Source organism: Molossus molossus, unplaced genomic scaffold (genome assembly GCF_014108415.1).
Source record: "Molossus molossus isolate mMolMol1 unplaced genomic scaffold, mMolMol1.p scaffold_m16_p_11, whole genome shotgun sequence".
NCBI lineage: Eukaryota > Metazoa > Chordata > Mammalia > Chiroptera > Molossidae > Molossus > Molossus molossus.
The window spans coordinates 76030876-76058239 of NW_023425346.1; the positions used below are offsets into that span (position 1 = coordinate 76030876).

Sequence of the window (27364 nt, forward strand, 5' to 3'; positions counted from 1 at the left end):
TCCTGTGTGATTTCCCCCCAAGTGGCTGTGGTTGCCAAAGCATGTGTGAGACCCAATGCCACTCACCCGCAAGTGTTTTGCTGGCACCTCAGTGGGAAGATTCCTGTGGACCAGCTTCAGTCTGTTCAGTCTGCCAGCACCCCAGCAGGTGGCTTCCCGCACACCAGCACCAGCCCACGGCACCCCTGAGAACTCCTCTGGAACCCCAGCAGATGGCTCCTTGTGGACCAGTCCCTGTGACACCGCAGCAAACCCCTCTTCCAGAGGCTGCAGTCACATGCTCTCCAGGGAAGTCTGGAGCCTGGGGCCCTCTTCCAAGTCTTCCTTCCTTTGTATTCTAAGCTCTAGAGGTGGGAGCTGCCTCTACATTTGCTATTCCTATTAGAGGCTCTTACTAGTTAATAGTAGTTGACCTTCTGCTAGTTAATCATTTTTATATTGAATTTTTTGTTGTTGTTGTTATCCTCACCCGAGGACATTTTTCCATTTTTTTGTTCAGATAGAGTGAGGAGGGAGAGAGAGAGAGAGAGAAATATCGACGTGAAAGGGACACATCGAGTGGCTGCCACCCGCACGACCCAACCAGGGCCGGGGACAAACTGCAACCAAGGAACGTGCCCTTAGTGGGAACCGAACCCGGGTCTCTTTGGACCGCAGGCCGACGCTCTAACCGCTGAGCCAAACCGGCCAGGGCGATATTGAATTTTCACTGTTCAAATTACTTCTGTGGTTCCTGTCTCGTGAATGGGCCCTAACATAATCTACAGCTTCGTACTGAAGTACCTTCTGAATCATGGTTAGTACCCATCGGACCGGATGCACTAGCTGTACAAACTGTTTATCTTTCCAACGCAATGGCAGCTACTTCGAAAATCATTATTTTGATAATATTTTAAGGAAATAACAGGAAGAAGTTGTAATTTCTTGAATGAAGGAAGTCAGTTGGAAATCAAGTCCAATATACCATGATGATGTAGATGCAAAAAATGATGGTGAGCTGATAGTTACTGCTGACTCCGAAGTCTAGCTGGGACTCCCTCGCCTTCCGGGCACCCAGGTAAGTCTCCTTGTTCAATATGTTCTCTTTTCCATGCTTTACACTGTCAAATATCTGTTTTCACACTCAAGTGAACGCAAGTAACCAACACATAAAATCTTCGTATGTTACGTTATTTTACTCACTGCTTTTCCAAACTGCTCCCCCATCACGAATGCTAACACAGAGATAAGAACCTGAAAATAATTTTTAAAAATTATCAGGTCCGTATTACTCTGTGGTCAGTTCTCGCTCCCCCAACTGGACTAATTGATTTTACTCACGTCACATCTCATTCCTTCAGGCATATCTATTAAAAGAATTGTCTAAAATGGAAACAACACAATAAACTAGGAAATACTCTGATTGGAGGAAAATGACATTACAAATAGAAAAGAGACGAAACACAATCTTAAATTCGTCTACATGGCTCGATTTCTCCATCTGAAGAACAACGGCCGCACAAACAGCTGGCCTCGGATACCGTCCTCGGGTCCAGCTCGCCTGGTTGCGACTGGAAGGCACAGAGCAGCGCGGCTGTCCCCTGCCGCGGGCTGTCCCCTGCCGCGGCCTTAGAGGCACTGAGAGGCAGGCCTGCCACGCTCTCCGCACACTTCCCCAAGCCCTCCGCCCTCCCCCCCTCCCCTCCACAAATGCCTGGGACACCACTCTAACGAACAGAGAGGGCCTTTATACAACTTAAGTGTTTTTCTAACACACCTTAGGTGGAAAGAGGAAAGTATCTCTGGTATGAAGTGCCAGAAGAGAACAAAAATTTCTGTAGCCAAGTTATTTATGTCTCTTTGACTCATCCAGAGGCATTTTCTAGATGAGCGCTCCTCTACAGAATCCTAACATTTCTTCTGTTCTGTGTTGTGTAATCTTGGAAATTACTATCCGATTCTTCTTGTGCAATTAAGGATATTTAGGTTACCATCTAAAATGTGAAATTTTATTAAGAAAATAAATAGCAAAATTGATGAAGTATGTACGAGCCTTGGTATGATTTTCATTTATTGGTAAATCATCAAGGAATCAGTTCATCTAGAATTTTATCTTTTTATTGTTACAAGCTTCATCATTTAAAAAAAAAAACCTCTGTCTTCAATAAATGAAAAATTAAATATGCCAATGCACTTAACATTTCTTATACTTTGGGGGAGCCTCCAAAAGAGGTGGCGATGGGAGAAGCCTTTAAATGCAAGTGTCTGTAATAAAACTTTCTACTATGTATTCAATGTTACATGCTTTATTTCTCTTGCTATCAGAGAAGTGGAAAAAAAAAAAAGTAAAAACGAGGAATATGCACAGCCTGATCATTCCAGAATTTTCAGAAAAAGTTGTTTTTTTTAGAGTAGCTTTCCTCACAGAGAAAATTGAGGACAGAAGAGAGGGCCTCATGGGGGAAAAAAAAATGAAAAAGAGACAATGATCTTTTCATTATCACTGTTCTTGGTTTTTGGCTCATTCCTTTACTTTCACTGTAAGGCTGGAACAAAAGAATGACAGTATTAACTTTTCACCACATAGAAATCATCACCCATATCTCTACTGTGGGAAAATGAACAGAAGTGAAGAATAATTTCCTGAATTATTTCTGCTATCAAGTCAGAAATAATTCAGGAAATAATGGACACAATCATTGTAGTTTGGAAATCTGCTTCTTGCTTAAACATACATTTCGGCTCAACATTTTTAAGTTCTGTGTTTTTGTATTGCTACTTAAAATTTTTGTGCCAAAACCCATCCAAGAATAAATTGCAGTAAGTTTTATTAGGCATATTATAAAATCAATGAGGAGGTTTAAAAGTTTACAGGAACATAACCCTACTTCATTAAAAGAACTCTTTGGGCACTCTTAAGAGATTCAGCGTAATATTCCCTCCTCTTTCAAATATACGTCACAGATAATTTTTTAAAAGACCAATTCTTTTATTTATTTTATTGATTGCATTGTTAAATACTAATAAAATTATGAGACATAATTATAAAATTATAATACTATTGATCTTTTAAAACGGATACTTCCAAGGGAGCCTTGCTCTCATAATGAAGTCTTGTCAGATGTTACCACTCAACAACGGGGATCCAGAGTGCTTCTTTTTCAAGGAAGCTAAAAATCTGAATTTCCATGCAAAATCATCACGTATTTATTTTTTATCCTCACCTGAGGACGTTTTTTCGTTTTCTGTTCACATAGAGTGGGAGGGAGAGAGAGGAAGAGAGAGAAACATTGACGCAAAAGGGACACATCGAGTGGCTGCCACCCACATGACCCAACCAGGACCGGGGACAAACCGCAACTGAGATACATGTCTCCAGCGGAAACCGAACCCAGGTCTCTCCGGACCGCAGGCCGACGCTCCAACCACTGAGCCAAACCGGCCAGGGCAAATCATCACAGTTTTAAATGTTGATGATACATTTTTAAAAATTAAAATACGGTGTGGACCAGACAGAAGACGTCTGCATGCACGAGCTACCCTCTGGGCCACGTTGGAACAATGACCACAGCTGTACCCAGTGCAGGCTGCCCTCTCCACGTCCCCCAGTTCTTCCCACTTCCCGCTGCATGATACCTGGTTGACGTGACTCCTTCAGACTGTTTGTAGCCCAGAGTTAAAATCAGAGACCCTGTAATTCCATTAATTGGGTTCCTTAGTGTTGTAAACACTTGTCCTCTGATGGTTGGTTCAATTTTTGACACAGACAAAAATAATTAAAACTAAACCTGTGAATAGATATGTTTACATTCACTTGCCCATTACAAAGACAATGACTCCTGAGCCAGGTGATAAACAGATGCACAAAGCCACCGTTTGTCCTCAAGGACTAGAAGATCAAAGAGACAAGAAGGGTTTAACAGGATTAAGAGGTAAGCACTGAAATGAGTGCATGGGGGGCACCTCTAGGCTTGGAGACAAGTGAATCCAGAGTGAGTGCTGAGTGTGGAGAATAAGAACTAGATGCCGGGATAAGCAGAAGGCAAAGCTGCTGGAAGACGGGGTAAGATAAATGACGCAGACAAGGACGCTCGGGCTTGCTATGCTGAAGGTAGGACAGGTCTAAGCTATGAGATGTTGAAGGTTTTACCCAGAAGTGGCTGAAGGAAACTGGAGCTGAAAGTCACAGAAGTGGCAGGGAGACCAGCCTGCAGGCAGCTCAGAGTCCTTGAAGTGGACACCAAATCCATGCAGGATGGAGATCACAACGGGGGCACGTACTGAAGTCAAGGAGGTGGGATGTCTGCAAGATGAAGACAGGAGGCTGCAGCCTGTGGCTAAGCAGCTGTGTGGGAAGAGAGTCAGTGATGAGGGGTGGTGATAAAAAAACAGACTAATTTTCTTTTCTGGCTTATGAACTGATTCAGTCAAAGAGGACACCATTCATTCACTTTGATTCAGAAGTTGTATAAAAAAGACTTTGTTTCTTTTTAAAGTAAAAAAGATACTAATTTTACTCATGTCATCTAACTTATTACTGAACTGAATTAACAGTATCTTTTTTGTTTGTTTGTTTGAATTAACAATATCTTAAAAGAAGGTCATCAGACATTCCTTTGGAGGAGACAAATCCACAGTCGTGCCTCCGACTAGATTTTCTAATAGGCTAGGATGAGACAGACATTACTGTCTCAAATGGGGACCAGAACTAAAGGTAGTTGTCACTAAAGAAAAAAACCCTACACCCTAAAGTGTGTTTCTGAAAACGTATCATAGAAGCATCTTGCGAACATAGACAATTCAGCCAGGTGAGCTGAGAGAACTGCAGATGGGCTCAAGGGGAATTCGGGAGAAGTTTCTGCAGACAGCAGCGGGCCCTCCTTCTGGCTCTGAGTGCCCTCACCCAAAAGGCGCAGGGGCGCTGGGTGCTCTCTTCTAAACTCCTCTCTAAATGGAAGCCTTAATGGAGAACCTACCCCCCCCTTCTGCAGGCCCTGCTAAGATAAACAGGTGTGAAATGTTTTTCTCTATTTATATACAGATCATAAAAACGAATATTTCTCCCTAACTCATCCCGACAAATGGCTGTGGGTAAACATTCCAGAGTCTTTATGGGTTTGCTCAAACAAAAGAACAAATAATCTAACAAAGTAAAGGAAAAGACATTATTTCAATTACCACCCAAGTACTGGGTTAGGTGTTCTTTATAGGTTTTCACCAACAGAGCAAATGCAGATTTCTCTCTCGTATAATTAATTACCAGATGCAGCGCATGCTAGAAACCAAGGCAAAATTCTAAAGCCTTATTATTGGTTAGTAATGAAATGTTTTATTTGTATTCCTAAAGAACACTAAAAGAAGGTGCCAAGTGCCCAGAGAAATGCAATTACATTTAACTTAAAATGTCTGCGATGTTTCTTCAGCTAACAAAACGAAGACCTGGAGAAACTGTTGACAAGATGAGTTCATGTTTACTTTATACCACATGTATGCAGAGCTTCGTGAAAGCAAAGAAATTAAGGGGGGGGGGGAATAAGATAAATAGGAAGATTAAAACTCTGGGCCATCAGTGATATTCTAGGAGAGTTGAAGCAGAAAATATCAAAAGCATATGAATATACTTTCAAACTACTTTGCATGATTCCAAACTAAACAGAGGGTCAACTGCCCGTGAACACGAAGCGGACAAATTATAAAGACGTTTCCCCATCTATGTGCTGTAAGTAAGATTCCATGCATTCGGTCAGCTTTGCTGTTTTCTGATTATGAAGGTAGCGTGTGCTCACTGTCTCCGATTTTTCATGGCCACACACAGCTCTTAATATGTATGAATGTTCATTTTTCCCATTATTTTCCTAGAAAAAAATTTTTTAAAGTGAGGGTGATGGGTCAAATGGCATTTCATTTTAATCATGTCAGTCTCCCAAACTGCCCTCCAAAAGACTCTACCATTTTAGACTTCCACTGAAAATCTAAACTTCCCTACAGGTCCCTTCTCAGTGGCAGCGGGTGTGTCTCTTTCAGCACCTGCCCCCGCCACCCCGGGCCTGGAGTTGAGTAAGCCATCCCCCTTGTTTCTCATCCCCGCTTCCACTCAGCTCGCTGTCCTTCCTCCTTAAACACTGATGCATGTCACTGGGTTGCTCTAGTCATTGTCCTTCACCGCTGCCGCTGCCAGTATCGACCAAAGCCACTGTGCCCCTGCTCCACCCCTCACCGCACTGAGACGCCACACCTGCCAGTCTCATCCCTGGGAAATGTCTCCACGCTGTTCTGTTATGCAAATAAGGATCCTACAGGACAGGGATTCTCCAGCAGGGAGAAGAGACCACTTTCCAGAGGACAGGGGAAGGGGAAGGGACGTGTGTAGTTTAAAAAGGGTTAACATCACCCTGGCTGGTTTGGCTCAGCAGTTAGAGTATCAGCCCGCAGACCAGAGAGTCCCGGGTTCGGTTCCCGCTAAGGGCACGTACCTCGGTTGCAGTTTGTCCCCAGACCCCAAGGAGTCGTGTGGGCGGCAATCAGTTGATATGTCTCTCTCACATCAATGTTTCTCTCTCTCTCTTCCTCCCTCCTGCTCTATATAAAGATAAATGCAAAAATGTCCTCGGGTAAGGATAAATAAATAAATAAATAAATTTTTAAAAAAGGTTAACATGTCCCACTTCATAACACAAAATACAGTAAATTTTATGATAAAATAATGTTGGTGGTGAGAAAATAAAAAATAAGATGAAAAAATATTAAAGACACCATGGATTTTAGAAGACTGGGACATATCCTATATGAATGATGTAAGTAGCTAGTTATCTGTAAGCATTTTTAAAATATTTTATTTTATTTTATTGAATTTATTAGGGTGACATTGGTGCACAAAACCATACAGGTTTCAAGTGTACAACACAAAACATCATCTGCACACTGCATTGTGGCCCATTGCAAAGTATACGAAAGTGTTAAAAAGAGAAAGCCATGCCCTGTCCAGTTTGGCTCAGCGGTTGAAGTGTCAGCCTGCAGACCAGAGAGTCCCGGGTTCGGTTCCTGCTAAGGGCACGTACCTTGGTTGCAGTTTGTCCCCGGCCCTGGTTAGAGTCCTGTGGGCGGCAATCAGTCATGTGTCTCTCTCACATTGATGTTTCTCTCTCTCTCTTCCTCCGTCTGTCTGTCTGAAGGTAAACGCAAAAATGTCCTTGGGTAAGGATGAAAAAAAAAAAAAGAGAGAGAGGGAGAAAGCCATGCTGAAATACACGCCAACAAGCCACAGAGGAGAGTCTCAATACTGGGTGTGCTCTGACTCTAAGTCGCTGAAATAACAGTAATAACAACGGTCACACATACGGAAAGCTGACCGAGTGCCAGGAAGCATTTTAAGTGCACTTACTTGGATAACTTCACTTGGTCCTCACAACAACCTTAGGAAGCAGTCCCTATTCTTACCTACGTCTTGTAGAAGAGGAAACTAAGATCTGGTTAAGGAATGTGCCCACCCAGCTGACGAGTCCTGGGGGCAGGACCTGAGACTGCACTGCCCGACGCTAGTGCCAGCTCACACACAAGGTGCACTGCATCAGAGGGAGTAAGGCCTCCCCTTCCAACAAGCCAGAAGACTTTGATTCAAACCTGCTAATGAAGAGTCATCGTAAATATTTTGACTGCTATCTTTGCCAGTAGATTGATTCCCCTTTAAGGACATACTGGCAGGAACGTTTTCCTCATTTTCTGTTTCCTAGTTTCTCTAGGATGGCCTTGTCCTCAGCCAGTTATCTGCTAAGAGTTTCTGACGAACTCCAGATCACACAAATCACACAACCTGAAATTTAAGGAAACTCTCTGCTGTGGTTAAACAGATTTTCACAGCCAACATGCTCCTCCACAGGTGTCCCTCACATCCAACTCCTGAGGCCGGGCCGCCAACATCTACCTCTTCATTTAAAAAAACATTTTTTCTATATTGATTTGAGAGAGAGAAGAAGGAAGAGGGAGAGATAGAGACATTGATGAGAGAGAACACTGACTGGCTGCCTCCTGCATGCCCCCACTGAGATCTGGCCCACAGCCTGGACATGTGCCCTGACCAGGAATCGAACTGGCGACTTCTTGGTACACAGGTCGATGCTCAACCAGTTAGAAACACCGGCCGGACCCTCTTCATTTCTTGATTATTTCAGCTCCTAGCTGTTATTTTTCCAATTACTATTCCTGCATCATAGTGTGGGAATATTTACATGCATATAAATGAGCTCTGACACTTGTCCTCTCAAGTCCTTGAATCTAATCCTTCACTACACCTTGGCTGCACGTTCCTTTGGTCACACCCTAGACCTGCAATACCAACAGTGGCACCCTCCATAATCCAAAACCCATCCAGCCCACTTACTGACCACTGATTCCTGTTTCCAGCTCCCTCCTTCTAGTACCTGAACTCCAGCAATCCCTCGACCTATGATCACGCGTCCCTTCCCTGAGACCCACTCCCTCTTCACCAGCTTCAGCTCCACGGCACCCCACAGAGTCCTCCCTGCATCCATCCTCGGCTCTCCGGTTCTGCTGTTACTTCACTGCTCAGTCCTCCAACACTGTTCTTCTTTTTCAACATTATTTTAGGTTCTTTGTGTCTCCATATCTATTTTACAATCTGCTTATCAATTTCTACCCCCCAAAAATTGGCTGGTGTTATGACTGGGATCGTATTGAATTGACAAGTTCAGAACTGACATCTTAATAGTGTATATTCTGACCCATGAACACAGTATCTCTCCAGTTAGTAATGACCTCTTTTATTTCTCTCAGCAATGTCAGTGTACAGTTTTGTACAGTCATTAAATTTAACCCTTAGTATTTCTTTTTTTTTTTTTTTACATAAAACTTTATGTTTTACTTGTGGTACATGTAAAACTTACCATTCAAACCATTGTAAGTGTACTGTGCATCAAGTGCATTCAGGTTGTTGTGCAACCATCACCGTTTCCAGAATTTGTTCATCGTTGCAAACAGAAACCCTGTGCCTATTAAACAATAACTCCCTGTCCCCCCAGTCCTGGCAACCACTATTCCACCTTCTGCATCTGAATCTTCCTATTCTGGGCACCTCCCACAGGTAACATCATACTGTATGTATCCTTTTGTGTTGGGCTTCTGTCACTCACATACTGTTTTCAAGATCTGTCCATACACTGGAGTGTATCATTATAAGCATATACCATGTTTTGTCTATCCATCCATCCACGGATGGACATTTGGGTTGTTTCCAACAATTTCATATTTTTGTTGCATTCTAAATGGTATTTTTTAGATGGTTAATTCAAATTGTTCATTGTTTATATCAACAATGAACTCTTGATCATTCTCACAAACCTACTCCACCCATGTTCTTCCCCATTTCGTATCATGTGATGGCAAATTTGTCCTTCCATCTCCTGGGGCAAACCTGGAGAGACTTCCCTGCCGCTGCTTTCACAGAGCATGTCCAACCAGTGAGCATATCTGGCTAGTTCTACATTTAAAATACAGCCCAAAGCCAGTCACTTCCTTCTGCCTCCTCTGCGACCTGGCTGGCCCCAGCCACACACATCTCTCATCTGGATTCTGATCCTAACTGGTCTTTCTGCCACAGATAGTCTTTTCTCAACAGTGTCCAGAGTGGTCGCATTAAAACGTAAGACAGACAATTTCACTTCTCTATTCCAAATCATTTGATTGCTCACTATTTCCTCCCAATTTAAATCAGAAGCTCTTATGGTTGCCTGCGAGGCCCTATATCATTTGGTCTTGTTACGTCTCTGGTCCCACTTTCTGTTTCTCCTCCTCTCATGCACTCCATTCCGGTACATGGCTTCCTGGACGCTTCTCCAACACACCAGACATGCTTGTTCCCACCTGGCACTTGCCTGGCCCCTATGCCTGGCATGTTTTACCCTCACAGATGCGTGTGGCTCCCTCTCTTCCTCCCTTCAACTTTTTACCCAGATATCACCTTCTCTATAACTGACTCACCTATTTAAATTTGCAAACCCAGCCCCATTCTGGCACACCTGATCTCCCTTACTCTGCTCTATGTTATTCCTTGCACTTTTAAAAAGATAAACTTTATATTTTGGAATAACTTTAGTTTTACAGAAAAGTTGAAAAGATCATGCAGATGGTTCCTCTCACCGTGTTTTCCCTAATGTCAACCTGTTGCATTTCCAGGGTAGATCTGTCGAAACTAAGACACCAGCATTGGTATTACTATGAACTAAACTCTGACTTCATCCGGATTCACCATTTTCCCACCCAAGTCCTTTTCTCTGTTCTAGACTCTAAATCCGGGACCCCACACTGTGTTTGGTGGTCATGCCGCCTTAATCTCTTCTAGACTATGACAGTTTCTCAAGTCTTTTTTTGTTTTTTAAGACCTTAACAGCCTTGAGGAGTACTGGCCAGGTACTTTGTAGAATGCCCATCAGTTTGGGATATCTGATGTTGTCCTCATGACTACACTGGGGTCTGGGTGCTGGGGAAGAACACCACAAAGATGAAGTACTTCTCTCATCATATCACATCGGGACATGTGCCATCGACATGACTTATCACTAGTGATAGTAACCCTGTTCGCTTGGTAAGGTGGTGGTCACCAGGTTTGTCTGCTATCAAGTCACTACCTCTTCTTCTTCTTTTTTTTTTATCCTCACCTGAGGACATTTTTCCATTTTTTGTTCAGATAGAGTGGGAGGGAGAGAGAGGAAGAGAGAGAGAAACATCGACGTGAAAGGGACACATCGACTGGCTGCCACCCGCACGACCCAACCAGGGCCGGGGACAAACTGCAACCGAGGTACGTGCCCTTAGCAGGAACCAAACCCGGGACTCTCTGGACCACAAGCCAACGCTCTAACCGCTGAGCCAAACCAGCCAGGGCCTCTTCCTTTTCTATACGCTAGTCTTTGGACATCAGTTACGAAGTTTAGCCCATATTTAAGAGAGGAAAGGGCCTTCACAACATCATTTAATTTTTTTATTCCCCACATGTGTAGGTAAGCTCTACAAGGACGTGAATTTGTGTCTATTTTGTTTCCCGAAGGGGCTCCAGTGTCAGGAATGTGCCTGGCATGGAATACCTTTGCGGGACGGCCGAACACCGAAAAGGAGGTTGCCTTGTCATCTGGTCAGGTCATAGTGTCCCCCAATCGGGATGGCCGAACACCGAAAAGGAGGTTGCCTTGTCATCTGGTCAGGTCATAGTGTCCCCCAATCGGGATGGCCGAACACCGAAAAGGAGGTTGCCTTGTCATCTGGTCAGGTCATAGTGTCCCCCAATCGGGATGGCCGAACACCGAAAAGGAGGTTGCCTTGTCATCTGGTCAGGTCATAGTGTCCCCCAATCGGGATGGCCGAACACCGAAAAGGAGGTTGCCTTGTCATCTGGTCAGGTCATAGTGTCCCCCAATCCAGTTAACACTGATTTCGTGGTCTCTTACTAAAATCTCTTCATTTCTTTGAGTACAAAGTTTGTCCCATGGAAGAATGTAGGTTACAGTTAGAGGCCTTATTTTGTGGTTAAGAAACTCTCCTGAAATTTTAAGGAGAAAATGTTCTCTACTTTTACAATTCTAAAAATTTGCTCAGCAGCTAACTAGTCTTGGAGAAGTTAGTTTAGATGCTAAGTAAACTACGCATTATATTTTAAAACAGCCATCCAGTGATTAAAATGAAAATGTACACATATTCCTTAAAGGTAGACTCCATGACCATAGTTCCAATAACAGGACTTCAGTTTCCCACTAGAGGAAGCACTTCTGCTTGCTTTTAAAGTTCAGTGAGTTGAACTGATTCTGTACATTAATCGCTTAATATAATCTCTCTTCTCCAGCAGAGCAGCCGTCCAGTCCCCTCCTCCTTAGACAGAGCCTGCGTAAACACTGCCCAGACAGCTCATCCTTATCAGTGTAGCTGCTCTAACGTAGCTAATTTTACCAAGCACTGTTTTTCTGAAGAACAGTATCAGGGAAAGGAGTCATATTTTCAAGTCATTAAAATTCCAGAAGTCTCATTTCATTTAGGACACCTTAATTTTTCTCAGGTCATGAATCAGTGAACATCTGATATTAACAGAGCTAAGAAAAAGCATCTTAGATTCCTTTTTTGGAAACACATTAAAAAAACAAACCAGATTGAGAAACATGGCCAGGAAAATCCTTCCCAGCTGCTATGGAATAGAAACTTTCATTCAAAGATAAACTAATTTATTAAGAACTCAAAAATAAAAATTTTTTTCAGCCAAATGTGGAGAAGAGAAAGCTCTGAAGTAGACTTGGAATGGCAAACTGGTTTCTCTCCTGTAGATTCAGATAAGCAAAACAATATACAAATCGTACAAAAGAAGAGAAAGTTAAGGTTATTACTGTGTTTATTACTTTGTTTGTTTATGCCCTATGCATTTATTGATTGCTTACGGTGGGCCAGGTACAACGCAGAACTCAGAATACACAAGGGTCATTACCACATATACCCTGTGCTAAGCAGCGCACCTAAGGAAGAGGGTAAGATTTGTTCTGTTGTAGCCCTGAAGACCAGACCAGTATCAATGGCTGAAAGCTACATTGCAAAGAACAGCCTCTGAATGAAACTGTTCCAAAATTGAACAGCCTGGTCTCACATGTTATCAATAGCAGTGTTCAAGCAGAAACTGGGTGTCCTAACCAGGAGCAGGAATCAAGCGTGAAAGAAAACAAGTTGATAAGATGGTCTGGTCTCTATCTTGGGTAACGTCATGTCAGTGACTTCCTGTCTACACCAGAAAGGAGAGAGGCAAATTCTTGGTACGTTTTTAATACACAAGTGAGGTAATTCTATTCTGAAGGCCCAGAGCAAATCCTATCCATTTGGAAACTATCAGAGGTATTCATGGGTGGCTCTTCCCCTCCTCCAATTTTTCAACTGTCTGCTGTGAGGCTCTGAGTTTCTCAGAAATGCACTTTGTGCTTCACACTACTTCTCTCCCAGCAACCAGAGCCTGGCTGTATACTGCCAGTCAGCCAGGCTGTAACAGTTTTACTGCAATACATTAATTGGTTTCATTTCAGCACAGTATTTAGAGCATGGCTGAAGAACAAATATTAACTAACTGAAATGTTTATTGCTTAATAAACCGAGATCAATACTACTTTAATGAAAGCTAAAATAACAGTTGCAATAAAGTTCTTCATAGGACAAGCCAAAAATAACTTTCACATACAAGTAAACAAGTAACCTAAACAAAGTTTTGAAAGGATTTAAAATTTTTTAAATGACTAAGGAGCAAAAATAAGAAGGATAGGGGCTTTCTCTTGCAAATAAAATCTTTTTATGGCCATATCAACGATCTGAAGAATACCATAGAGGGAAGTCTGTTTTAATATAACTGTACTTCACATAACATGGTAAGCACTTTATTTACAATTCAGGTAATTTTCTCTCCTTGGTCCCAGAAGAAACCATTCCTGAAGGGCTTTCTCATAACCTCTGCCATAAGGTTTGTGTTACCTTCAGAAATATGAGTAACACATGCTTACTCATTTAATTTACATAGTTGTTCAACGTGTGTCCAATTTTCTGTCTCTTTACTTTTTTTACTTTATTATTGTTTTCACATTTTGTTTTTTCAATTACAGTTGACATTCAGTATGATTTTATATTAGTTTCAGGTATACAGCATAGTAGTTCGACAATTATATAATTTACAGAGCGATTTCCTTGATAACCCTAGTACCCACCTGGCACTATACACAGTTATTAGAGTATTATTGACTATACTCCCTAAGCTGTACTTTATATCCCCATGGCTATTTTGTAACCACCAATTTTCTATATTTCTTTATAGCAGTTCACGTTGGGAATGTCTTAGATTATAAGCTCCCAGTAACAGAAATATCTCATAAAAAAAAAGAGCTGAGTGGTAGCCCTGACTGGTTTGGCTCAGCAGTTAGTGCTGGCCCATGGATTGAAGGGTCGTGGGTTGATTCCTGGTCAAAGGCATGTACTTGGGGTGTAGGTTCGATCTCTGGCCCTAGTCGTAGGTCACGTGGGAGGAATTCAATCAATGTGTCTTTCACATCAATGTTTCTCTCTCTCTCTCCTCCCTCCCTTCCACTCTCTCTAAACATCAGTGTAAAAATATCCTTGGGTGAGGATTAACAACCAAAAAAGGGCTAAGTGACAGATAGCTGTTCATTATAGACTTCTGTATAATAAATACATTATCAAATAAAATAATTCATTATTTATTAATTTTTTAAAATCTTCACCCGAGGATAAGTTTTTATTGATTTTGAGAGAGAGAGAGAAACTTCAATGTGAGAAACATTAATCAGTTGCCTCCTGTACACACCCCAACTGGGGATTGAACCCACAACCTAGGTATGTGCCCTGACCAGGAATCAAACTCACAACTTTTTGGTATACAGGATGACACTCCAACCAATGAGCCACCCAGCCAGGGCAATTACTTGTCATTTTAAATTGCTTATTCTCTAATTCAAGTGATGATTTCATACATGTAGCACAGAGTCAAAGCCTGGCACAGGGAAATGTTTAAAATTCTTTTAAGTGGAAACGGCATGCCAGTCTAAGAGGTACAAAAGCAAGGGCATTTGTAAAACTCCAACACCAGGTAAAGCAAAGGCACTAACCAAGAGTTCTGTTCTACGTAGCTGGATGCACGTCACAACCAGCGACACAGGAAGGACAGACGTGTTCTATCCTTTCCACAGCTCAACAGAGTCAATGAAGGAAATGCAGGTACTTAAATACAGGAGAGCTTTGCTGAATGAGAACAAAAGGAAAGTCCACTGTGACATGATACCAAGCATCGAGGAACAGACACGGTACTGTGAGCCAGGTGAGGCAGCAAGGATTGACAAAGAAGGTAAGTGTGGTATTATTCTTCTTCACTGTGTTCAGGGGCAGGGGAAAACATTACAACAGCATCCCTACAATTAAAGCAAATGCAAATAATTTATTAATAAAAAATCAGCTACAGAACTACAAAGAAGAGGAAAAAGGGTCTCCTATGAACCAACAAAGTGGTAAGAACATTAATTAGCCTTCTAGAAAGCTCTAACTGCAATCCTATTGATACAGTTTATATAACAAAAGCCTTTACTTTTTGTTCTTTCCTAGTTTTGTGTCAATATTAAGTTTGTGTTTTCTACTGCACATGGCTATTTCCTCCTTCATATAAAAAGTGACTGATAGCTTCTGTTCTTAGGATCAGTTCTGACATTTTGATCTTCTCTCTTTAGCTATAAATATTTACAATGTGCGACAGTTCTGAGATATGAATTTATATGGCTTTCAACATTTCCACAACAGTCAAATTTGGAAGGAAAAATGTTTTGGAATAACGGGAGTGGTGCCTTGTGAAAGGCAAGGCACATGCAGAAAAAGCCTCATATTTTACCTCTTGAGGACTCTGCTTCCTTTCCATTCTTTTGAGGAAACAAAAAGCAATTCTGTTTCTTTCATATCTTATACTTAAATCTGGTTTCCTACCATCAGTTGAATATCAATAAAGCTCAAGTTAATGCGAATGATCACAGGTTTCCATCTCTCAGACAGAAAAAAATACCATGGACAGACAGGTCTGCTTCTACATATTATCAAATATATCGCAAGGGCAGAGTGCAGCCCTTGCTAGAAGCCCACGCTGTGAGGCTGGTGAGCACTTGCAGTGTGGGACTGTTCTCTCGGTCAGCAGTCGCTGGAAGGGGACACCGTGATCCACAATGTCCTTCTTTGCCCTCGCCACTCCTTGCTTCAGTTTCTGCCTCAGCAACTTGATTTGATCTCTGCTCAACTGAAATGTACCAAAAAAGATACAATAATAGTTTCTTCTTTTATCTTTGGTATATATTCTTCACATCATGTATTTTTTTCCTGTTGAAAACTTTTTTAAAAACAAAAATAAATAGTGCACTATAAGTAAATCTGTAACTAACATAAACAAGCTAAATTACCATGGACATCCCTGTAGTGCTGCTATGGAAAAGCAATGGCAAAGTGGACACCAAACATTTTAGAGGCGCATATTGAGATTGGAAAATTAGTGATCTGTGACATACAAAAGAGGTTTATAAAACTCAACTCATTTGAACAACCTTAGAAAGTACCACAGATTTCAGAACTATACTTTTTTTAGTTGAATTTTTCCTGGTTATAAAAGTAAATATATGGATCACATGGTGTTCACATTTGTCAAAACTTAGTGATACGTGCATTTCATTGTATGTTAATTTTACCTCAAAGGAAAATAAAACTGCAAACACATGCTGAACTCTGGTTATAACAGGCATGCTTTCAAGAAATTTAAAGGGAAATGTATTGATGCCTATAAAATATTTTGAAATGCATCAAAGTGAATTGATGAATGGAAGGATACATAGCTGGATATATATGTGATAAAGCAAATATGTATATTAATGACAGACCCTAGATGGTAGATATACACATGTTCACTATAAAACCCTTTCAACTTTATTTTTGAAAATTTTCATAATAAAATGTTGGGGGCATGGAAGAAATATGAGACCATCATAGAAAAATACTGAAAATAAAAGAAATATAAGAAAGATAAAAACACCATACAGACACCAAACAGACACTTGGGGTCATATTAAAATGTTTTGGAACTTGCTTTTACCACTTAGCAGTATATTATATGCATTTTCCTAACTCTTTAAATATTCTTCCAAATGCAATGGATTTCCATTAAACAAATGTAGCATAATTTGTTTCAGCTTTATTGACAAATAAAATAGTAACATATTTAAAATGTACAACACAATGATGTTAAATACATATATATTGTGAAGGGATTCCCACAATTAATTAGCATATCCATCACCTCCTGTATTTGCCTTCTCTGTGTGTGTGAGATGTACCATAATTTGAAAGATACCTTGTTGCAGGGCACTTGGGTTGTTTCTAGTTCTTCACCATCATACATGTAAGATGAACAACAGTCTATATCCATTTTTCTGCACATCTCTGATTATTACCTACTTCCTAGAATAAAGCCCCAGAAGTAAAATTTCTCCCTCAAAGGTACTATATATTTTAAGACTTTTTGATACATTTTGCTAAACTGTTCTCCAAAAAGTTTACCAATTTATATTTCTAACAGGAGTGTATCACTGATCATAGCTATCTAGATGTATGATACTAAATTTTAAATTAAATGCTTCCATAAATAAAACTTATCTATACTCATTCTTTCTCTCAAAAGAATAAAGGCTTCTTTTTTTAAAAGACTACAATAAGAAAATCTAATATCCAAATCTTGGCTTCTAAATATCATACTTCCAAATCATGTACCCCAACTCAGGGCTTCTTAAAGAAATGGCTGACCCCAGGAAAGGGGCAGGAACTAGATGATCTCAGAACATCTTTTTGTGCCAAAAAGTAAGGAAATGCTAAAAAAAAAATGATGAAGACATATCAAAAAGACACAAAAGCCAACATGAAGGGATTCTTACTTGCTAAATCAAGGACAATTTAATCATTAAAGTGAAAAATAATAAAATGGGCTGCAACATGTTGAGTTTGAAAAGGAATCCAGACAGCTACAATGAAACAAAAAATAAATGAATAAATGGATGAATAAATAAGGAAAGGAAGGGAGGGAGGGAGGGGAGGAAGAAGACTCATTTATGCTAGAACTTTTTTTCTACACAGTAACTATCATAATAATACTTGATTCAAACAAGAATCACCAACAAATGCTAATAACATGGGATGTTTGTTGAAGGAAGATGTTTACATAGCCTCAAAGTATCTACCCACAGTTTAATTATTAATTACTAAGGGAAAAGAGATATTTTTACTGTGGATGAATTGGGTGAGCCCCCTTAATCAAGGGTTCAAAATTAATGTCACCAATAATGGGGCAAACTGACATGGGTGGACTTGCATTGAGATACAACAAGGACACTTGACCTGTGTAACATTCCTACCAAAACTACACAGCCTTCAACTAGGCAAGAGGGAGGGAAAATCAGATATATCCAAAATGTTTTAAAATCTGGTAAGTCTACAAAACTGGCCTGCACTCTTCAAAACATCAAAAGTTACAAGATGAAGGAAGGTAGAGGAAGTGTCACAGATTAAAGCAAACTGAACGGATCAACTAAATGCAATATGGGATCCTGGGTTAGATGCTGGGCTGGGAAATAATCATCATAAAAAGCCATTATTGGGACAATTGGCAAAATTTGAATATAGACTGTATAATAGGTACTGTTATTGAATCAATGTTAAATTTTCTGAATTTGATCATTGTATTATGGGTATGTTCTTAGAAGATGCTAAAGTATTTAGGTATAAATGGACACAGCATCTGCAATTTACTCTTATGTTTCAGTAAAAAAAATATATGAATATGTATAAATCAAAGAATAATATATATAAAAAGTAAATGTTGCAAAATGTTAACAAATGGTGATTTTAGGGGAAGGATATGCTGGACTTCATGGTACAGTTCTTATAGTTCTTCCCTAGGTATAAAAGTTTTTAAAAAAATAAAGTTTTAAAAATCTAACAAGATTCTAAGTAAATGCCACTTTTCATTATTTTCTAAATTAGAAAAGTAATACATACACACTAAAGCAGAAGAAAGTAATACATGCTCATTAAAAAAGAGGACTACAAATAAAAGTGAAAATAAATAGTCTTTATCTTTTCTCATAAGCAAGGTTCAAGAGTTTGGAATATATTCTCTCCATCTTTTACTAAATTCACAAAACATACATTTAATCTGGTCATTCTTAAAGAATTACATGAATCAGCTATGAACATATTATTAATTATTCTACTGCTTCTAAAACTCATTGGCAAAAATGACCAGTGACATAAGACAGAATCTATAAATTAAAAGAAAACCCAGAGCTAATTACCTTTATCTTACCACTTAGAAAACACCTAGCCAGCAAGTCCATACCTAGTTCATAAATTATAACAAATATTTACACAAGAAATGCATATTTCCTTTCCAATAACTGCCAACCCCTAGCAAAAATTTTCTACATCTTAAATTCATGTTGATTCAGTAAGTGTGGGATGCAATATTGCCCTGCAGTAATTTACCATTTCTCCTTATCACTGACAATCACTGACTAAGCCAAGCTCCAAAGCAGAAACAGAATTTCTATTTTCCCTCCTTACACGTTTATGAGTTACTTATGAGTTATGCTCTTGCAGTTTACTGTAATCAACGCAATTCCAAGAGGCTATGCACCCAGACCAAAACCTACCCCACAGTGGGACCTGGCAGTTCTAATTCCGGGTTTCACCCCCAGGCCTTCCTGTCACTTTCCTGGCTCTCTCAAAGGGAGTAAAAACGGTGTGACGTACGGATTGGGGGGGGGGGGTTGGGAATGGGTTGCAATTATTGTTTTCCTATCAAAATCTGTTTCACGTCTCATCGAGTCTCGCATCGAGCAATCATATAAAGACGTGTTTGTTGTAATAAAGTTGCACGACCTAATGTATAAAAATATTAGCACACTTATATTCTTCCTTGACTAAAATTTGATGGAATTGGTCTATTTTCTATTCTTTAACCTGGTCAACTAGAGGCTTCAGAGTTAAGAAAAGTAAAGAGCGGGAGATGTGATCTCCTGGATGTCACTTGCCCGCCCTGGGGGGAGGCTCAGCACATTTCTCTAAGCTCTACCTCCCGCTCTATAAAAGGGTCTAACAACGCTTCCTACGATGGCTTTAAGGGTTCACTAGATAAAAGCAGCTAGGTTCAGTCCACAGTGAGAAGTGGTTTTATTATTTGGCTACTGTTTTAGAATGTGTTGATCAGGAAATGAGGAGGAGGACACTTGTCCTGCACAGCCCCTTTCTGTCCCGCGCTCGTGTCAGCTCTACAAGTGTTCGCTTCCTCCGCTTTCCACAGCCCGGCGACACCCCGAGGCAGAGGCACCTCGGTCCTCTGACCTGGCTTCCGCAGCTGGAAGCGCGGCTGGTGATCACACGGTCACACGGCCCTGCTGGGGGCAATGCCACAGCTCTCTGGCAGCAATTAACGAAAACGGAAGGAAAATCATTCAGGGAGATTAAAAGATATTTATGGAAAAGTTCACTTCAAAAAGACACTGAAAAGAACAACAGTTGGTCAAAACAGGACTAATAGAAATAGAAACAAAAAAATAGAAATGACCAAAACAAGCTCCAGAGGGCAGCTATTAAAACGTATCAATGCCACTGAGCCCCTGCAGGCCGGCTCCCCCATCAGCCTTCCTCTCAAGGGACCACACTGAATTTGGGGGTGCTGTTGCAGCACATTCCTGAGAAAGAGGAAGGGCCTATGGGCTTTGAGTGTGACGAGGACCAGCACATGTCCCAGACGCTGAGAGCCTTTTCTGGTTTTACAAGTAGGGCAGCTCTGTCTGGCACCTGCTAATTCCTTGCTAAACAAAGTCCATCACTTTTGGCTTCAAGCAGAGGTGAAATCCAAAAAACTGGTATTGCTTATATTTCAGTAGGAAACGCTTTCTGTTTATTAAAAGACAACTTCTGAGGACCACAAATCCACGACAGAAAACGGAAAGGGGACACAAACTTGACACATTACTCTTTACTGACCCCTCTTGGCTGCGTAGGGAAAGGAAAAGGTCTGGAATCTTACCTCCCCTCCAGGACTGCTCAGAGAACATTCGGTCTTTCATGCCACGGAAAGAAATCCTCCCAGTTCAGGTGACCCCTAGTAGAACTCAACCCTACAGCACACGCGGCATTAATTTCTATTTATGGGGCTCCCGGAATGGAAATTGGGAAAGGGCCTTGTGGATCAGCCCCAAGGCCCTGCTAGGTCCCTGGCACCCTGTGGCCTCGGATTTTAGCTTGAAAAACTTACATAAGTGTCACTGTGACCACTTCTGAGAGCAGGAGACGACCTTACCTCTTTCTCTATCTTCAGCAGCTTCTTCACAGCCACCTCCTTGTCCTGTGATATCCATTTGGCTCGATAAACACTCCCAAAACTTCCTCCGCCGCAGTTTTCAAAAAACTGCAAGTCATCAAATTTAATTTGCACAAAGGAGGGACCGAGAGACGACATCGCATAATGACAAAGTATTATACTTCCACAAACTCTGCAGAGAGAAAGAGAAAGAAAAGTTGGATTACGAATGTACTGGAATGAATTCTCTGAATCAATCCTGCTCTAGATAATGTAGAAGAAATCCTGTGAAACTTCCAGAAAGATCCTTGATGACGCAGGAGGAGGAAAACCAGGACTAGAAACAAATCAAAAGAAAACACTTACCCTGGAAGCCCGTGCAAAATTCAGCAGCAACTTGCCCAGACTCTGCAGCACAGCTGTCCACAGAGAAATGGCTCAGATTTCCCCCCGACAAAACCTGTAGCCGCACTTCCTGCGCATCCCAGGAGCTCTGCCTGAAGGCTACTGTGTCACCAGGTCTCCTATCGCGGAGCCCTGACAGCCGGGAGCGTGCCTCCAACAGCCAGCTTGCATAGCTCGCCGGGCATGTGCGGCATGCCACCTCTCCGCGCTGTGCTCACTTCACACAAAATATACATAACCTAAGCAACGGAGCATCCCGGCCAGGGACAGCCAAGGGGCTGCACGCTGAACACACAGGCAGTGTTTGGAGTCCAAGAGCAGAAACCTTCAGCTTAGGGGTGATAGGAAAGCTGGCCAAGTGTTTTCCGAAGTGGCTCCCTGGACTGTATACTGTAGCAGAGACTTAATTAAAGAGTAGAAAACTTGCCCTGATTACAGTATATTAAGTCATCCAAAGACCTCTGCCAAGAATGTTTAAAAAAATATTATGCTTGTTTCCAGAGGAACAGATGTCCCCTCCCAGAGATTATTACAGTGACATTTTCTGCACTCTCAGGTGTTTACGATGCACCAGGTAGTGTCCTCCCTGCACATCCCATGCCAAACCACAGATTAGCAGGAAACTCAAACAAAAACATACCAACAAGAAATCACAACACCACAGTTCTGAACGTGCATAAAAAGCAGGTGGATAAGAAAGTTTGTATACATATGCTTGCCAAAATTATAAACCAGAATCTTCCAATGAGACATCTTACAAAAGACAAATTCATGTGTACAGGACACTCTACAAAACAGCTGGCCTGAGCTCCTCACAATGGTCCATGTCATGAAAGATTTTTTTTTTAACGCAGGGAAACTTCTAGCCTAAGGAGGACTTAAAGGAGTATGACGACTAACTGCAATGCGTGATCACTGGACTCTGGATCAAAAAAACTCTACAGAAAGTACTATTGGTATTTTAGGGAAATCTGAATATCTACTTTATATCAGATAATATTATATTCTCTATGGCAAATATAATGGTATTTTGGTTTTATATGAGGATGTACTTGTTCTTGGGAGACATACTAAAGTGTGATATCCACACCTTAATTTAAAATGATTCAACTCCCTCCTCCCCCAAATGTGTGGGTATAGAGAGAGGGGAAGCAAATGTGGCAACATGTTAAGAACTGGCAAATCTAGGTGAAAGTTTATGGGTGTTTTACTACTTGTCATTTTTCTGTGGGATTTGGTTATTTTCAAAATAAAAAAGGGGAGAGGGCAGTTTATATCTATTCAAATTGACAAAATGTCTTTATAAACAGCACGCAGCTTTGCTGAGTGATGTAAACAGTTGGCTCAGAGATCTCAACGTGCAGCTGACTAGCAATCCCATTTTAGGAACATCAGGTCACTGAAGAATGCTGATTTCTTTTTTTTTTTTTTTTTTTTTTGGTATGTGCTCCTTGCAGGAACCGAACCTGGGACTCTCTGGTCCCCAGGCCAATGCTCCAACCACTGAGCCAAACCGGCCAGGGCAAGAATGCTGATTTCTTATATGAAGTCAAGCTCAGCTCTACTTTGGGGAAAAGGCAAGAGAGAAGACTTTATCCTCTAAAGTTGGAAAGAGGGCATAGGGTCTACATGAAAACACAGGCGAAAAAAAACCATAGTATCCAGGTATAGCCCATACACATATTTGAGTCAATAATTTACCTTACTGACTTTTCTTCTATTCATAATTAGTTAATCATAGAAAAAAAGGTGTGGATAAAATTTAGGAATGTGCCCAAGGTAGGTACACAGAATATGCAAGCTAAACAGTTTGTTCAACAAAATGCAAAATACCACTTGCAAGATTCCCTCAGTGTTACAGATGCTAGTTCTGTATTTTTATTAATCATTTTTATTTTTATCAAAGTATAAACAATAAAACAGAACTACAAAGCGTAGAATACAATTAGAACTCCCTTGCCCCCCCTCCCCCCCCGGGGGGGAGGGAATTCTCTCTGTAGAGGGAACTAATTTCAACTCATTTAGCATTTTCTTCCGGTATTTATCACATTTCTTTCTTTTTTTTTTTTATCCTCACCCGAGGATATTTTTCCATTTTTTGTACAGATAGAGTGGGAGGGAGAGAGAGGAAGGGAGAGAGAGAGAGAAACATTGACGTGAAGGGACACATCGAGTGGCTGCCACCCGCACGACCAACCAGGGCCGGGGACAAACTGCAACCGAAGTACGTGCCCTTAGCGGGAACCGAACCCGGGTCTCTCCGGACCGCAGGCTGACACTCTAACCGCTGGACCAAACTGGCCAGGGCCCGGTATTTATCACATTTCTAAAGAATGTTTATATTGCTATTTCTTGGTTGTTCTCTTTTAGAAATTATCTGCTCATTTCTCCTTGTGGAAGATAAGGATTTAGTTCTCACATACCACCCTTTACCTCTTTGAATACCGTAGGTCACACTCGCCTAGTTCTCCGAGCTTCCAATTACATTATAACACGTAGTTAAGTCAGCATTCAGGGTTTACAGTAGTCTGACAAAGTAAATATTATTCCCAGGAGTGCTATGCAGAATTCAATAACTTTTCCTTTCTTGGGAACTTTTTGCTTCTTCTAGAGTTATTAGTTGTTTTGTTTTTGTTGTTTGCTTAGCTTATTTATACACCAAACACTTATTGACCTCATCCAACTCTCCTAAGAACTGCAAAATTACTCTCAATAAAGTAAAAACATCAGGTAATTTTTTTGTTCTATTTTTTTCTTGGAGACAGTCCTCCTGGACCCTTTATCTTGATTCAGTCTGGCTGGAGGGGTTGCTCTGGAGGTCAACTTGGACAAGGACTTCCCTTCACCATTATCCCAAGGATTTCCCTCCCATCCTCCTCTGTGAGGGGCCATGTCCTCGGACGTCCTGGCTTCCCTCTCTGTTTGCTTTCGTGTTCTGACAGTGCCCATCTCCCATTAGCCACCTGAATAGAATGCCGCAAATATAATTTTTTTGAGAACCTGTGTGTCTTAATATGTCTTGACTGGTAGCCTGGCTGGGTATATAATTCTAGGTAGAAAATAATCTGCCTTATAATTTCGGAAGTATTACTTCACAGTCTAGTTTTTAATGTGTTTGCGGAGCAGTCTGATGCCACTCTGGTTACTAATCCTTTGCACATATCTCTTCCTTTCTGAAAGCTTTTAGGATCGTGTATTCATCCCTGGAATCTGAAATTAATAACAAATGCGTAGGGGTGAGTCTTCTGCATTCACTGGCAGGGCACTCGGTGAACTCTGTCTGTACCTCCTGTCTTCTAGCTCTGGGACATCTTCTCATGTTCTTCCCTTACCACTGACGGCCACTTTGACTTCTTGTCTTCTCACCCCCTACACACACAAGGAACCACACGCAGTTCCCAGCACGCGCCGCTCTCTCTCCTATCTCATACCTGTGCACAGGCTTGAGTCTTTGCTTAGAAAAACTCCCGTTTTTCCAAAACAAACTCCTGTCCACAACTAGCTGCTCTGACCCTCATGAGCAGTTAAATTTTCCTTCTGCTGTGCCTTTTCTTGATTCATTCCTCATTGCCCCCTTAGCTCCCACACTGTAAGTTCCCTAAAGGCAAAGTCATTTCTGTTTACAGCAGGATCTCCAGTACCTAGTACACAGCCGGGCACGTTGCACCTGTTCCATTAAAAAATCTTTGTTGGGTAAATGCATGAATGAACAAATACATAAACAAACAGTCTCTGGCGACTCTTCCATTATACCTTTTGCAACTGAAAAGATTCAAACCAGATTAAGTACAATCTGAAACTTGAGTTTTCATCAATTCTTCCCCCACCCACCCCAGAGGATTCTGAAGCAAATCCTGATTTGGAACGTGCTGCCTAGGCTTCTTGAGAGACTGAAGGGTGGACGTTTGGGACCTCCAGAATTGGGTGTCTCTGAGCCCAAAGGAGAAAAAAGGAGGAGAGGCGAAGGGAAATCCTTTAAAAAAAATAAAATAAACACAGCGCTCTGAACCACGGTGAGAGCCTTATGAATAAACCTGCGCCCTCTGGAGCAGAGCAGGCCCAGGGAAGAAGTGCTGCTGCAGGATCATCACACTTGAAACTGGCCTAAGGGCTCCTGAGATGCAGAGATCTCCACAATCTTCACCCCCCCCCCCCCCGCCCCAGATGAGGCACCAGTCATGTTCTTCCCAGAGTCACTATTACTCATTTTGTGATACATCCTGCCATTTCGAAACTGGCTATGTATTAATGGAACTGTGTAATTATGTGAATGTTGTACTGAGACCATACAAAATTAAGTCCCATCTGATTAACAAAGAGACTAACAATTTTGGAGTGTATGGGAACAGGTTTTAACTCCAGCGAGCTGGGCAAAGCATCATGGATTTAGCTATAAAGCCAGACCGAGATTCCCATGCCATCTAACTGAGTGTCAGACCCTATACATCTATTTTTCCCCTTCAGCTTTCTCTCCTTTCATTTTGAAATCATTATCCTAAGAGGATCAACTTACGACCAGAAGAATTAAAACTCTGAGCTCCTGATTAATCATACTTATAGCATCTCGGAGAAGACTGCTACCTGACCAAATTATGTTCTCCAGCGAATACACCAGAAGTTGGAAAGTGCCATATATATACACATGTATTTACATAGCATATCCAATACTATGTCCTTATCCCACCATATTAAAATAATTGCTTTTACACACAAAAGGCAATTTTCCTCCATGCAACAATTCCCAGTCCTAATTTTATAGCATTCTCACTTTTGTTTCGTAAACGCTCCGAGCTGTTCTAAATATGAGTAAATGTTGACCCACAGCACTGGAGGGGAGCTGAGGAGGCGGAGCACAGCTGAAGCCTGACAGGGTGTCACAGCTCCGAAAATGTTGAAAACCACTAACTTGGTGGTTGACTCCAATCATTCAAGTACTGTAGTAAGACAATTTTTTTTTAATTTTTAAAAATTTCCTTAAATTAAAATTTAAAAAATTTAACTATTAATTGCTGAACGCACACACGCACACACACACACACACACACACAACATAGCACCACTGGCTAATTATCAAGAGTGAAACTAGATGAAGGTACAAAACCTTAAAGAGAGTATTATTTTACTTTTTAGTTTTCAACCTTTAGTCCCCCAAAAAAGGACTTTTGCTCGGAACTAAAAACAACAAAAAGTTCTAACATAAAAAAACCACAACAAGGTTCAGAATTAGATGGATGTGTATTTAATTCTGCCTCTACCTCTCAATAACCAATTACCTTTTCTCAGATCATGGTATTTCCAGAACCAATAAATAAGAAATTATAAATCTTTTCCATTCTGTTATCAAATGTCTCAAAATTGATAGTCCAAAAGTGATCAAGTTTTCACAGTATGATTAGACGTCTTGATAAATCTTTCAGATGGAGAGATCTAGTAGCAAGTCTGCATTTACGAGCTGTTAGGCCTTGGACAAGGCTCTGAGCCCCTCTGGCCTCAGTCTTCTCTCTGGCAATACCACCCATTCTGCACTGTTTTGGGAAGGGGAGATGCTGGGAAAGGGCCTTGCACAGTGTCCAACACACCCTCACCAAGTGGAAATTATGACAGTCTAATTATTCTAGGAAGTCTTGATATCACAGGTGGCCGTCTACTTCTTTAGCCTTTGTAGTCAGGTATGCTTTCCTCTCTCGTTTTCAGAATTGCTTTATATTATATCTCCATTAGTTTTGCTGAGCAATTATTAATAGATAGATGAGCTATTGATCCCTAAATGCTTTTTATCTGTGTTTCTTTCTTTTTTTTTTTTTTTATCCTCACCCGAGGACATTTTTCCATTTTTTGTTCAGGTAGAGTGGGAGGGAGAGAGACGAGCAGAGAGAGAGAGAGAAACATCGATGTGAAAGGGACACATCGAGTGGCTGCCACCCACACAACCGACCAGGGCCGGGGACAAACTGCAACCGAGGTACATGCCCTTAGCGGGAACCAAACCCGGGTCTCTCAGGACCGCAGGCCAACACTCTAACCGCTGAGCCAAACCGGCCAGGGCTATCTGTGTTTCTTTGT

At 41.2% G+C, this 27364-nt stretch overlaps 1 protein-coding gene across 3 annotated transcripts in view; it reads right to left on the minus strand.

Annotated features, from left to right (window-relative positions):
* MAP3K20 (mitogen-activated protein kinase kinase kinase 20) overlaps window positions 1–27364 on the minus strand; it is a 156375-nt gene that overhangs the window by 122107 nt on the left and 6904 nt on the right. For 2 of the 3 annotated variants that reach the window (XM_036253959.1, XM_036253957.1), the window contains exon 2: window positions 20897–21089. In XM_036253959.1, coding sequence (XP_036109852.1) covers window positions 20897–21055 — 159 coding nt within the window. In that variant the 5' untranslated portion in view covers window positions 21056–21089. Of the gene's footprint in view, window positions 1–20896; window positions 21090–21262; window positions 21409–27364 lie in introns of those variants that run through there. The other variant, XM_036253958.1, reaches the window with a different exon arrangement.